This window comes from Protopterus annectens, chromosome 2.part0, assembly GCF_019279795.1.
Source record: "Protopterus annectens isolate FY-2018-M chromosome 2.part0, PAN1.0, whole genome shotgun sequence".
Taxonomy (NCBI): domain Eukaryota; kingdom Metazoa; phylum Chordata; order Ceratodontiformes; family Protopteridae; genus Protopterus; species Protopterus annectens.
The window spans coordinates 1051283568-1051299427 of NC_056728.1; the positions used below are offsets into that span (position 1 = coordinate 1051283568).

The 15860-nt window shown below is 43.6% G+C and overlaps 1 protein-coding gene across 6 annotated transcripts in view; it reads right to left on the reverse strand.

The window, feature by feature from the left end:
• ELAVL2 (ELAV like RNA binding protein 2) overlaps positions 1 to 15860 on the reverse strand; it is a 1537668-nt gene that overhangs the window by 527831 nt on the left and 993977 nt on the right. For all 6 annotated transcript variants that reach the window (XM_044061279.1, XM_044061277.1, XM_044061275.1 and 3 more), the window contains one exon: positions 10817 to 10920. In XM_044061279.1, the coding sequence (XP_043917214.1) occupies positions 10817 to 10920 (104 nt within the window). The remainder of the gene's footprint in view (positions 1 to 10816; positions 10921 to 15860) is intronic.

Sequence of the window (15860 nt, forward strand, 5' to 3'; positions counted from 1 at the left end):
GTATTAACAATAAGATTCCCAACCTACACGCCCTCCTAGCAACCCACTCCCTAGACATTGAGTCTTACGGAAACCTGGCTAAAACCCAGCACTACTGATGAGATACTACCTCCAGGATACAATATTCACCAGTGAGACTGTGCTACAAGGAAAGGAGGTGGGATAGCAGTCCTTTACAAAAATACTCTAACCGTTGAGACACCATTCAACCTCCCCAGTTCAATAATGCGGAACTCCTCATATCCAAGCTACAGATTAACCAAAAGCAAACACTTGAACATTGTATGTGCATACATTGTATGTGCATACATTCCATCAGGAAACAACCTAAATACCCTAGATCATCTCATTTACTGGTTATCTACTATCTATCCCCAAGAAACCATAGTTTTTGGTGATTTTAAAACAGACTGGCACCCCTGCTCCTCCGACCCCCCCCCCCCACCACTCATATAAACTTATCTGGGTTTAAACAGACCATAACCTCTCCCACTAGAATAAACAAACCAACCAACAAGGAAATTATTCTAGACTGGATCCTAGTTTATAACCAACCCCAACTGTTCAGCTGGTACTCTCTTCCCTGATGACCTCAGCAGCCATTGTCTAACCTATATCATAAAACATAAGGCAGGAAACCCTCACCAGAGCAAATATAAAACATTTAGAAACAGGAAAAACTTTGATGCTGCTATATTCCAAAATGAATTAAAAGCAGCTGACTATTCAAAACTAAAAAATCTAACATTAGAAGAGGCCATAGATCACTTTAACACTAAATGCCTAATTATCCTCTATTCCCATGCTCCAGCACGTACAATAAAAACTAGATCAAATACAAAACCACGACTCACAAAAGACACCAAAGCAAAAATCAAAACTAGAAACAGAGCCTGGGCCAGCTGGAGAACAACCAAAGCCCCACTTGACCATCTAAAATAAAGTCAACTCAGGAATGATGCAAAAAAATCTATTTTACTGGATAAAAAAAGCTTCTACCAAAATCTCTTACAAAAACACAACAACCCTCAAATGTTCTGGGCAGGCTTAAATCAACTACTTTGTCCAGGTCACTACACCACCCCAATCCCGGTTAACTACACCCATAGATCCCCAGAGACAATAGCTACCACCTTTAATAACTTTTTCACCGAAACAATCGAATCCCTAGCAAATCAACTAACCTCCTCTGACTTAAACCACATAACTTATCGACCTAATCTAATAATCACCCGGAATTTGGCTTCCAACCAATATCCACTAGTTTTATCAAAACACTTCTAAGAAATCTAAAACCTACCACCCTCGCTGCTGACCTCCTCCCTGCAGAGTACCTGCAAATAACTGCAGATGCCATTGCATATCTATCCACATCAACAGAACCTTATCCGAAAATGCTATCCCCTCACTCTGGAAAATATCTCACGTCATCCCACTCCATAAAGGTGGTAGCTCCTCAGACATATCCAACTATAGACCCATTGCCATTCTTTCCCCACTAGCCAAAATAATGGAGAAATGAGTACACAAGCAACTAATGCAATACCTTTCACAGAATAACTTACTGACTCCCATCATGGTGTCAGGTCATATCACAGCACCACCTCAGCCCTCCTTTCCTTTACTACTGCCATAAACCAAAACAGGAATGACAATAGGTCAAGATAGAGGGCGAAGTTTAGCCCATCAAAAGCCTTTGACATGGTCAACCATGAGCTTTTTATTCTTTCACTAAAATCTATTTCCCTCAACAAGCCTGCTATCCAGTGGGTCCAGTCCTACCTGACTGGTAGACAGCAGGCGGTACTATGGCAGGGCAAACTCTCCAGCCAGTTACCTCTCACACAAGGTGTCCCCTCAAGGGTCTATACTAGGTCTCTCAAGGGTCTATACTAGATTCACTACTCTTCTCTATTTTTATCAACAACCTCCACACTGCTATCCCTAAAGCCACTTGCATCCAATATGCAGAGGATTCCACTCATCTACTCAGCCACCTCCCCATCCGACTTGCAAATCTTAACCCAAAATACATTTAACATCATCGAGAACTGGCTCACCAATCAACGCCTACTTCTGAACCCCAATAAAACTAAATTTCTACTTCTCTCCCACTAGTAGATCCACCAGACTTTCATTCTCCGTCACATCTAACAATGGTACCACTATTTCCCCAGATAGTCTATGATAACCCCTAGCAGTTTGGTGTGATTATCTCAAATTTGACCTACAGGTCAACAAAACCATACAGACCATCAATAAGAAGCTTGGATCACTGCATAGAAACAAGACATTTTTAACCCCATTGGCTAGGACTGCAATCACCCGTTCACACCTACTCTCTAATATGCCTTGCCTGTACTCTCAAACCTCAAAAAATCCAAACTAGGTAAGCTGTCCCATAGCTACAATCATATTGCCAGATTCGCCACTGGCTCCACCTACAGAACCCACCACTGCCAGAACCTTAAACACCTAGAGTGGCTAGAACTGCCCAGCTTAATTCAATTCATTCAACTCTTAATAGCGCACAATATTTTGTATCACCCTGAGGACATCCCCTCGCTTAAAATTATTATTAAGCCATATAGCAATCTAAGAACCCTATGGTCAGCCGAGAAACTACTGGTCCAAACCCGCAAAGCTAATAACTCTGCTGGTGAATCCCTGTTTGCCAACTTCACTAGCAAAACCTGGAATCCGTTGTCAAACTATAACCCTACAATCCTCCAAAAGTCTCTTAAATAAACCTCAAACAGTATCTCAAAGTGAATTGGCTATGCCCATGTACCAACCCTGATTAAGTTATAAACTAAAAGCATATCCTGCAATTATCATAACTTGTAACTGCATCACCAAGCTCTGCTTCCAATCTGATGTCTCTTACTTTTGTCTGTCCATGTCAATTGAGAGTCCCTACTAGGGAACACTAACCCATTGTATACAACCACTTTGTTTTTATAATGGTTTGCTAACTTCTGTGTAATCTATGTAAGTTTGTCTTTGTGGAGCTTTTCTCCCCGGGCCTCTGCTGAAAATGGACATGTATCCAGTCGGACTATCCCGGTAAACAAATGTAAAAAAAATAAATTTAAGGACAGATGATGGTTCTGAGTTTGCAGCACGGTCAAGCTGAAAATGGTGCCTCTTTCTGGGGGGAAACAAGTAGCAAAAGCTGGTATAACTTTTAGTTATGTACTTACCATAACTTTAGATGTTTGGGATCCATCTCGCCTACATTCTGTACCGATGGGTTCGGAGCCGATCCTCGGCTCCGACTCGGCACACTATACTATAGAACGAAGTCTCTTATTGGCTGAGCTATCCTACATCCCAGGATGCACCACCACTGCTTCCCCAGATCTTGTTTGTCCGCACACATGCACACACACAGACTGTTGATATAAAATTGCCAGGTGTTTCAAGAGGAAACTGCTAAACTCGAACCGTCCGGTCTCTTCTAATCTCCAAGGCAGGGGGAAGGAGGGTGGGTTATTAGGAATGTAGGAGAGATGGATCCCAAACATCTAAAGTTATGGTAAGTACATAACTAAAAGATGTTATGTGATCCTATCTCGCCTACATTCTGTACTGATGGGACAGCGTCCCTAGCACCTGATTCCTGGGTGGCTCATTGGAAAACACTCCTGAGAACTGTGGAACTGAAGGAAGCTCGCCCCCGAGATGCCACGTCCAATTTGTAGTGAGAAATGAAGGTGTGAGGAGAAGACCACGTAGCCGCAGCACAAATGTCACTAATGGCAAGCTAAGAATGAAAAGCTGTCGAAGTAGCCATAGCCCTTGTAGAATGAGCTTTCACTGTGGTTGTAAGCTGTTTATTGGAAAGGAAGTAAGTATGACTGATACAGTCTCTGATCCACTTGGCAATAGTGACCTTCGTGACGGCTTTGCCCAATTTATTGTCCGAAAAGGACACAAACAACTGATCTGTTTTCAGTGTTTGTTGCGTCCTATCTAAATAGAAGCGCAATTGTCTGTGAACATCCATGGAAGATGTATTCCGCTCTGAGTACTTTGGAAAGAAAACTGGAAGTTCCAATGACTGTTGCAGACAAAAACTAGAACAAACCTTAGGAAAAAAGGATGGATTAGGCCTGAGGGATACTCTATCCTTGTGAAAAACCAAGTACGGTGGTTTGACACATAGGGCTTGAAGTTCCGAAACTCTTCTGGCTGATGTAAGTGCAACCAAAAAAGCAGTCTTCCAAGAAAGAAATTTCAAGTCACAAGCTGCTGCCGGTTCGAAGGGGGAAGAGGTCAAAGCACCCAACACCACATTAAGATCCCACGGTGGAGCGGGATGAGAAATCTGAGGCCGTAGCAGTCCAGCACCTTTCATGAAGGCTTTACACAACTTGTTGCTCAAAGGTGGGTCTATACTTTCATGAAAATTGGAAATCGCTGCCAATTGAACCTTGATGGTAGAGACCGAAGAACCCTGATTGAATAGAGAAGCTAAAAACTTCAGAACCTCTGATACCGGGATAGTTATGGGATCTAATCCCCGGAGTTGGGCCCAAATAGCAAATCTCTTCCATTTGCTGTTATACATTTTTTTAGTAGAAGTCTTGTGGGCCGAGGACAAGATATGTATGACTTCCGGGTCCAAAGCATGGTTCCGGACTAAGGTTGGAAGAGGAGGAGCCAAGCTGTTAACCTCAACGAGTGAAGGGACTGATGATGTTGTCCCGACTGATGGATCAAGAGGTCCGGAACCTGGTCCAGGAACCATGGACCGTCCAGTGCATATTTCCAGAGAAAGGGAAACCAGACTTGACGAGGCCAGTATGGGGCAACTAAAATCATCTTGCTCTTCAAGTGAATCGCCTTCTGGATCACCTTGGGAAGAAGGGGAACCGGAGGAAAGGCGTACAGCAGGCCAGTGGGCCAAGCTTGGACTAGGGCGTCCTTGAGAATCTCCCCCGGAACTGGGGTGAGAGATGAACTGTTGGCATTTCGTGTTGAGGGGGGTTGCAAAAAGGTCGCAACAAGGAGTTCCCCATCTTCTGAAAATCTGAGTTGCCACTCTGTCATTCAGAGACCACTCATGAGGGGAGAGAATAGTTCTGCTCAGTCTGTCGGCTATCACATTGGATCTCCCTGGAATGTGTGTTGCTACCAGAAAACATTCGGTTGCAATCGCCCAATCCCATACTTTCATGGCTTCTCTGCAAAGGTGGTAGGATCTGGTCCCTCCCTGCTTGTTCAGGTACCAGACTACTGACATGTTGTCGGACTGAATGGCAATCCATGCCCGGGGGAAGGAAATCGTGAAGTGCTTGCAGCGATAGAAGCACCGCCCTCATTTCTAGTATGTTGATGTGGAGGTGACTCATCGGAATGCCACTTGCCTTGGACCGACCTGCCCAGGTAATGACCCCCCCCCACCCCATCTGGGAGGCGTCCGTAGTCAAGGTGGCCACAGGAGGTGGTGGAACAAAGGGTTGCCCCTGATCTAGGTTGGAGGAAAGAAGCCACCAACGAAGGTCCTGCTTGCACGTCTCTGATCAGAATGAGGTGACAGAGGGAGATCCTGATAAAACCACTGGACTGACAGAAGCCACTGGAGAATTCTCATATGTAACCTTGCCAAGGGGACTAGAAGAACGGTGGCCGACATGGAACCTAACAGTTGTAGGACCATCCTGGCAGGGGCTCAGCGTTTGAGGAGCAAAGCTCGAACTTGAGACTGTAATGTTTCTATTCTTTCTGTAGGAAGATAGACCCGCATTTGCTTTGAGTCTATCTCTACTCTGATAAACCGTATGCGCTGAGATGGCAGCAACACAGACTTTGCCCAATTGAAGGCGATTCCTAGGAACTTGCCTAGAGAGATAGTGGCTGCTAGGTTTTGTAAGAGTAGACGCCTGGAGGTGGCAGTTAGGAGCCAGTCGTCTAGGTATGGAAACACCTGGAATCCTAGACTTCTCAGGTGAGCAGTCACCACCGCCAAATATTTGGTGAACACCCTGGGGGCTGCGGTGAGACCAAAGGGCAGTGCACGGAACTGAAAATGACTGTCTCCCAGGCTGAAGCGCAAGTGTCTCCTGGACGCCTGATCTATCAGGATGTGATAAATAGGCGTCCTTGAGATCTATGGAGCACATCCAAACACCTTTCTCCAGCAGCGGGAGAATGGATTGTAAGGTGACCATCCGGAACTTGGACTTCTTGACCGACTGATTTAGTTTGCTGAGATCCAAAATGGGCCTCAAGTCCCCGGTCTTTTTTGGCACCAAAAAGAATCTTGAGCAAGTCCCTAATCCGGTCTGGCCTGCGGGGACCGGTTGGATGACTCCTTTTTGAAGCAGCTTTGAGATTTCGATGGCTGCAAGATCCCGTTGACTGGGTGGTGGGTCCGGGATTTTCCGGGATGGTGGGGGGGTTGAGAAAAGGGGATGGTGTAACCTCCGGCAATGATTCGGAGCACCCATCGGTCCGGAGTGATGCTCTCCCAGGCCTTTAGGTGCTTCGAAAAACGACCCCCGACTGGCTCCGGAGCTGCACAGTCGGGCAATCCTTCAGGGATGCTGGAAGGTTGAGCCACGAAAGGACTCTGTTCTCCAGTGTTGCGGGGGCCTCCGCCGCCTCTGGGACGGCGTCTTCCCTGAAAAATTTCCCCTGCCTCTAGAAGGGGGATCGCCCTGCTGTGAGGAGTAAGACTTTCGGGATTTACGGAACCACATTTTCCCCCCTCTTCTAGCCTTGGGATAAGGCCTGAAGGGAATGGAAAACCGTGCCCCTACGGCAGTCAAGGTCTTACCCTCTTGTGCACATCGAGTCAAGGTGTCCTTTACCTTAGGTCCAAACAGAGAGGACCCATCAAAGGGAGCGTCGGCAAAGGAAGACTTGAAGGCTTCCGCAAAGTGACACAGGCGAAGCCAGGCTTGTCTCCATAGAGCAACACCTGTTCCCGCCACCCTACTCGCTCCCTCGGCTGCATACGAAATGAGCCTCATGGATGAGTTCGATGATGAAAGGGTAGCAAGCTGAGAGCTAACCGTCTGGGCCAACTGCTCAGGTAGGTTACCAGACAGGGTATTTGAAAGTTCCTTGACCAGATCCCTCTGAAGTCTGGTGAAGTGCGTCAAATAATTCAGAGACCTTAAAGTAAAGGCTGCTGAAGTAAGGGTGTGCTTCCCGTACCGATCCATGCTCCTGGACTCTATTAGGAGGATGGACGGACGTAGATGCCTCTGCTACATCTTTGTTGGGTAGCAGATGCCACTACCAGGGCATCTACAGCCACACCTTTACAGAGAAATTCCTTTTCGGGGGGGGGGGGGCGCTCAGAAATTTATTGGGGCGAGCTGGCACCGGTTCCACAGAATCCGGGTGCTCCCACGCCCTTTGCGAGATCAAATCCAAGAGCTCGAAGGGCGGAGACACCCAGGAGGCGGAGGTTTGAGCCCCAAAGGCCTTGAGGAACACAGACTCCTCAGCAGAAGGGGGTTTGGACTGCCAGTCGCCTCGTTGCTTCAGGATTTCCAAAATGTCCGCAAAGGAGACATCATCCGAGGACGACTTAGGGGACCCCTCCGCATCATCGAGGTCGGTGTCTGAGGTAAGAGACTCATCAGGGGAGTCGACGTGCTTCCTCTTCCACTGTCTCTTCCTTGGGGGTTTCTCCGAAGACACTTCGGAGGGACCTCCAGGAAGGGGGGAACCCCCGGTGGGGGTGACCTCAGGCCCCAGGGCTCCGCTGTCTTGAGACAGGGGGACTACAAAGGATCCAGTCTCCGTGCCAAGGGAAGGTGCCGGTGAGACGGTGGAGGTTGCCAAAGAGGATATGGCCAGAGCACTCATGGCCCTGAAGGCCGGACCCCCAGAGTCCTGGGAAGGTCCGACCCCGAGGCCACAACACTAGACAGTACTCCCGCAGCAGATGCACCGAGAGGGACACTTGGAACCGAAAACATCGGTCCCGAAGCGTCACCCCCAGGGCCGACCGAGGAGGTCCGAGTACCGAACTCCGATCCGAAGGTCAGGGTTGGAGTAAGGGTTGGAGTATGGGTCGGAGCAGACCCGAAACCTTCCATCGGCTCCACTAGCACCGACTCCAACAGTGCAGAGGCTGTTGGAGGAGGAACATAGACAACTGGGTGGGCCATCGGCTCTGGAGCCAACTGGGCTGGAGCCGAAACCAACTTTTGGAAGACAGGAGACTGAAACAGCCTTTGAAGTACCCTGTCAATGTCCGAATCAGACATCCTTGAAGACAGAGAAGAGATCGAACGAGTTCAAGTCGACTTCTCGACCGGTTCCGAAGGACTGGGGGACCGGCTCCGAATCGTCTCGACAAATATCGGTGCCGAGGGAGACTCCACAACCAATGCAATTTCCCTTGGAGCCGAAGAGGACTTCGGCGCCGAAGGGGAAGAATCTAAGCGGACGACTCTCATCGGCTCCGAAGACAGAGGAGCCGATGAAGGTGACCCGCCTCTCGAACCTCTAGCCGTCGGCTCTGAAGCCAGAGGAGTAGAGGCTGGAGGCATCGAGGCAGACCGTTCCGCCCTCGGCTCCGAAGTCCGTGGAGCCGATGGAGAAGCCTGCCGAGATTTCTTTGTGGTCGGTTCCGACGGGCTGGTCAGAGCAGACTATTTCTTTTTCTTTGAAGGAGAAGAGGAAGAAGATAAAGCCTCTTCAAAGGAAGGTGTAATCATCCCTTTTAAAATCAATTTGTTTTTCCTCTCTTGGAGGACCCAGGAGGAAAAGGCGTGACACGCTGCATGACTCCTGAAGATGTCTAGAAACAGTACACACAAAGAATGATCGTCCATTATGGACATTTTGTAACTGCATTTGGAGCATTTTTTGAACCCTGAAGGTCTGTGCTCTTTAGACATGATGACACAATATCCACTACACCAAATAGAATTCTAGTCACCAAAAAAATTATTTTCAAAAGATAACGAGAACTAGGCAAGACCCCTCTAACAAAAAACAGGATACTTGACCAACTAAGAAGCTACCACAAAACTCACACTAAAAATTTCAAACACGCGCGAGGGCAAGGCCCCTCTAACTTAAATGGGATCCCTTCCCTCAAAATAAAGATCAAATTCACCACAAAAATTTAACCTAAACTCAGTCACACAACAATAGCTGTTAAAACAGCTTTTGGGTCGAATATCAAAAATTTCCTGACAGAAATTTGTTAAGAAAAAAGCACTTAGCTCAGCCAAGTCCGAGACCACATCTTTGCTTGTAAAGTGGCAAACGAGATCTGGGGAAGCGGTGGTGGTGCATCCTGGGATGTAGGATAGCTCAGCCAATAAGAGACTTCGTTCTATAGTATAGTGTGCCGAGTTGGAGCCGAGGATCGGCTCCGAACCCATCAGTACAGAATGTAGGCGAGATAGGATCACATAACATCTGATGTTTTTTTTTTAAAATTCATTTTTTTTCACAAACTGAAAGTCAAAAAAACTTTATAACACTTTGCCAGCCCTAAAACGTAAAAAAGGTCTCTGCAGAAAAACTATTTGAAATGCAAACAACTTTTAAACTGACAGGAAGAGCACTCCTGTTTAAAAGTACAATACAGTCTTATGATGGTCCATTAAAACAAACAGCTTTAATAACTTTTCTGAACAGGAAAGCTTTTTAAATAGAAGCCACCCCCCCCACCCCACCCCCCCCAAGGGGGACTTATCGGCCCAGCAAAGAACAGCATTACCCAACCATTTGTCCTTGAAAGCCTTAAGAGGAGAGTACTCTTCAGTGGCAGGAAAGCTCTGAAAAGGCTTTGTGCCCAAACCTGTCATTTTAGTCAGCTCAGCTTGAACTGACTTGCAGTTTGGGCACATGGAAAGTACCCTGGAGCCATGGAAATTGGGAGGCTATTAATTCCTTGTGGTCGACAGCAGCAGTAATAGATATGAAAAATCTTTTGTCTTCTGCTGCCTTGAACATGGCATGTTCTTCTGAGGCTTGTGATAAGGGATTAACATCTATTTGATAACCTTCCGTCATCAGAATATGGTGTCTACCCCTTCATTCCTAATTACTACAGGTTTGAGGCAACATCTTCCTTATGACTAGCCTCTCTGGGTATTGGTCTCTGACCTACAAAAGGAAGCAGAGGTCCAGTCTGAATCACTCTTTTGGCACCTTTTCTCGGTTTCTTTTTAACTACAGCATTAAATGCTGTAAACTAAAGCAAACAGCTGCCTGCACTAAAAGTAACCTCTTGATCAAGATTCTGTTACAGTATCTTAAGGAGACATGGAGTTTCAGAACCAAACCCCTGACAGGCTTGACAAGATTTAATACGTTCTGTCTCCAGCCTAAAACATCTAACGTGATAGGCAAAGTAAGGAACATCTACCACAATCTTTGACAGAGGAAAACCCACAATCTATGACACTGACTATGTCTGTATACACAAATGTGGCAAATTCTAAAAATTGTTGCAGAACATACCCTCATACTAGTAAGCTGGTATATGCCTAGGGCAGACATGCGTCTGGAAGGATCCTGACAGTCATACACAGGACCTTTCCAATGAAAGCCAGAGATTAATAATGCAATAATCTGACAAATGGTTTCTTAACACTAATAACACTTAATAAATTAAAACTATACCCCAGATTAAAACATTACATAGCTCAGAAGAATTATGTTGATTGCTAGTTAGCTCTTACCCAAAGTACTGAAGTTCAAATGTCTTCTTTATCTACTGTTAAACTAGCTTACTCCCAGGTAGTTCCAACATGCAGTGGAACTACTAGAACATGCTGGCTTCAGAAATTCTCAAACTGTTAGAGGCCACTCATATTTCTACTATACTTACTTTTATTGTTTTTGTCTGCAGCCTCAGACCATTCAACGTATTAATGGCTTTTTCAGCATCTTTCGGATCAACATAGTTGACAAACCCATATCCTAAACTCTGGCCTAAAAGAAAAGAGAAGTCACTTAGAACACCCTTATAAGTTTTCCATTGAATTAAAGTACAGGCACTTCCAAAATGCATATAATTTTGCAATTTAAACCTTTATAAGATGAAGTACATAGCCAACAAAACAAGAAAATCTAATGAGCCAAAGGAATGTTATGAAAGATTTAGTAGCCCTTACGAAAAAGATCCTGTTAAAATTCTGTTACATACCCTTAGCAAGCCACAGCTCCCACATACATTGACTTCACTTACATTGCATGAAGAGAAAGAGCGATGCAAGTATTTGTAGCTTTGTACCCTTCTACAGACACTAAGAAAAGTCTCAAGTGAGGGAAGATGGCTTCAGTTGCATATCAAATGATCTTGAACAACCATCTTTCTCCAAATGTAAAACAGGAACTCTACCTGGATTTACTCCAGATTCCATGATAGAGGGGAGCACATTACAGGAGCAGCATTCCTAGCTGCTAAGAAAAGCAGTAAGACAAGAACATTTTGTGTGTGTGTGTGTGTGTGTGTGTGTGTGTGTGTGTGTGTGTGTGTGTGTGTGTATATATATATATATATATATATATATATATATATATAAATAAAATATCTACATTAAACAGCTTCAATAAATATAACAAATGAATTTTCCCCCTCTTCCAAATACTTGTACAACCGTTGTAAAAGTGCTTGACTAGTGGTTATGCCCCTTAAATATAGAACCAGAGTTGAATATATATATATATATATATATATATATATATATATATATATATATATATATATATAGTTATATACATATATAGTTATATACATATATCTATATATCTATCTATATCTCTCTCTCTCTCTATATATATATATATATATATATATATATATATATATATATATATATATATATATATATATATATATACCCCGCTTACAGGAAATTAGCAACCACTGGACCAAGCAATTAAAGCAACACTCTAATGTAGAAAGATAAAGTAGCTGGATAAAAATATGTTCCATGGAGAGAATGAAAGCACTACAATCAAGGTGTACCGGCCTTAACAGCACATTCTAATGAACAAGCCTAGCAAGTGCATGCTCCATTCTCCTTAGTGTTGTGGTGTGTTGGGTTGAGAAACAGCTCGTCCAGCCAGTGCACTTCAAGAAACGTCAGTCAACACTGCACAATAAGTGATTAGATCTCCCCAGTACCCCCCCCCCAAAAAAAAAATAAAAAAGTTTGAGGTAAATGGAAAGCTTTACGGATTACTCTGCTTTAGAGAAAGAAATATGTGTTAGTTCTAAGGGACAAAACTCTGGGTAAAAATGGGTTCATTCAGATGCTATAAGTGGCAGCCACCAAAAGCACGATCACAAACTCAAGGATATAAATGGTATGGTAAATCAAGAAAGGTTAGATTTGCAGCAATGTTTGTACTTCAATCCAGAAATGGCCATTTGTGTTGTGGTACATTTTGCCCGTTTCATATATTTTCAGAATATAGAATAAAGATAAAAAACAAAAGCTGAAAGTACAGACTCTCTCAATACCCATGTATATGAGATCAATAAGAGGAATGTAGGTGTTATTAAAAGGATTCTATTACAACAGACAAGGATGGAAGAGAGTAAAGATGATACAAAAAATAGAGAAATTATGGATAGTGAGACAGATACACGCAGTGAAAATATGTAGTTTCTTTAGCTATAAAAAGTTTAGTGTACAAAAAATGCTTGACCTACATCAGAGAATTTGGGGAAAATAAGTTCAAGTAATGTGGGAGAGGAAGGCCAGAGATGAGTGGGATAAGTGGCTATATTCCACTGAAGAATTATCCAACTTAAAGAATACTTTAGAACTGAATAGTTGAGGATCAAGTAACATAAGCAGTTGAGTCTTTCGGCTTTTCCCGGTTAGGGGTCGCCACAGCGGAACTCCGGTCCGCTAATGATTGGCAGTTAATTTTTACGTGCCGAGTTGCCAGCCCTGACGCACAACCTTCAATGAAGGTAAGCCCATTCACGTATGTCTCCACGCAGAGGACGCTCTGAGAATCGAACCGGTCAGCATCTTACTGTGAGGCGACAACACTACCGCAGTACCACCACCGCGGATCCAAATATTCAGTGAAAATAAAATAAATACAACACAGTACTATATGAAAAAGTGCAGATAAAAGTGTACCTTAATTCACACATACATCCAGTTGATTGCAGGTAGATGTTAGCCAACCAAAGCACAATTTTTTTTAGCAGAAGTAACACAAGATGCAACACTTTATATGGTAAGACAAGCCCCTTAGGCTAGACGTTAACACAGAATATAAAGAAATGAAACTACTCCCACTGTTACCAATGGCTACACTTCTAACAACCTCTCTTTAGAGACAGAGAGCCCACAGTGTTATAAAAATCAAAGTGGAGAGAGGTGATGGAGACGGGCCAAGAAATATTATGAATGCATGTCCTTCAGGAGAACCACCACCATACAAGTACAAGTATTCTATTCAGCTAGTGGCAAAACATATTCAATTTAGCTAAACATATGAATGGAAAGTAGGGGACGACAACAGACAAGAGGGTGCTGGAATTCAATAGAAAATAAAGGAAAACAAGACCATGGGAGCAAACAGATTAAAAAAAATCCCTACAATACTTTGTCAGAAATGTTGGGGAAGCAATTGGTTTTAACTAGGGAAATTATTCTTTAGAGCTACAACACAGAATATGAATTGCCTAGACACAGTAAGCATTTAACTTTAGTACCATTGGCTGGTGAAAGCAGTACTATAATGGAAATCAAAATCTAAACCAACAGCAAGAAAGTGGATACTGGTAAAAGAACTGAAGTGGAATCTTTAGAAAAGAGAAGGAGCAAATTATATAGAAATACAAGGAATCTGAGAATACAAGCAGAATGGTCAGGAGCAGCAATGTTTGAGAGAAGGCAATTAGACAATTTATATAAATGTTGGGAGTGAATTAAAACATGTTTACGGCATAAAAATGAAAAATGTCACAATGATTTGTTTCCATTAACATCTAAATTGTCACTGTAGTAATTGAGATTTAATATTAAAGAAAAAAGCATCTTCTGAAAAGTTATCACAGCCACCACCAAACCTGGAAACTCAAAATGGAGGAAAACACAGCAAGCCTATCAAAAAACTTAGAGAAAGCCTCTTTGGAAGGAGCAGCCCCAAAAGGTATGTGAACAGCCACTGCAAGAAATGACTGGCTCAACCAGATCATGAGTAACACATGTCAGAACCACATCTTGAATGTGAAACAAACCCAGACCATGAAGTAACTGGAACTTGCAAAAGCAAGTGAGGTGACTGACACCCATCGCACAGAGGACCTCTTCCACTCTGAAGGCAGCAGGAGTTTGAAATGTAATAGAAAGTGAAATGCTCAACAGAAAAAACTCAGCTGCAACACTGACAAGGAGAAAACTGCCACTTTGGACATCCTTCCATTAGTTGTACTGGAAAGGTTTTTATATAGTCACATTTGAGCCTGAAACACTGCACCTGATAACGGTCAACAAGAATTAATTTTCTCTGACCTAAACAATTAACTTAATGATGGGCGATGATCAGAGAAGAGATGCAAGTGCTCAGGTAATCTGCAGCAGAGCAGTTTGAAACCAGTATGCAATAGCTTTTAAAGTAAGCTACTGTCCAAGACACCAGCAGGGTAACTTGGCTAACTGAACAGCCAGAAATACTCCACAGCTTCACATTAAATGAATGAGAAACAGAACTTAGAGAAAGGGAAAATGAAGTCAGATGTGAAAACTTACACTATTTTAACAGCCCTGCCACCACATACTTGCAAGCATGTAAAATTAACTACCAATCCCAGTGCTTTCCCAGAAAATGCATGTCATTCAGCTATTGAATGACAAAGGAGTAGACACTCAAGGGATGTTCTCATGCAGTTTTTCCCCTCCTTCATGAAGCCAGTTATTTGTGGGTAGTAGCAACAGTACACTGTGCACAGCACTCCCCTGATATGGTGAACAGGATGTGGTGCCTACAGCAAGGTGAGTTGCAATAATTTCTTCTAACTGAGATCACATTGATGCGATTAAGACTAGCCCTGCAAATAAGTTATGGATATGAATGCAAAAAGAATTGAAGTGATCACAGTGAAGTGAACATCATTGCTCAGAGTTTGAGAACACTATATAGTGTGTGACAGCAATATGAACGAAACACCTACATAGGGGAAATCTGGAAGAAATGGGTCATTTAGGCAATCACACTGAAGTAACCATTGCCATAGTTTGGTGGGAACACAGCATAACGTATGACAACAGCATGTTTTATCCAAGGGAGTACACATCACCGCTACCTGTTTGGACAGGTATTGAGGCAAATATGTTAAAAGCACTGGGCAGCAATGTGATCACTAATGAAAGATATGGCCTGCTGGGTCAGTGCATGTTACTGTCAGCAGCAATTAGGATTACACTGTGGCCATTACACTATCTTCTCAATAAGTCTACAGAATGGGGCTTTTAGGGGGAGTAAACTATATGAGAGCATAGGACAGTTACGTGACCACTGTTACAGTGTTGATAATAAATATAGTTTGATTTGAGGGGTGCACAAGTCTCAGTAGTGTGGCAATAAAATTTGTGACTTCCTCACAGTGGTGTACCCCCTCCTCCTTTAGGGGGGAGGGTCCATTGGAACAGTACTTGTGCTACAGATGAAGCACTTCAAATTTGTGAAGATTAATGTTTTGGCTTTTACACCAATTTTATAATTTTACAGCCTCTCCAATATCTAAAGATTCAGGTTGAACATTTCTCCCCTATACATGCAACTTGCAATTAAAATGAAACATTTTTACCTCTTCTCAGAGGGGATTAACATTTAAAAAATTGCATGGAATTCACTAAGGCCATTATATTCAGGCATAATATAACACTGTGCAAATTAGT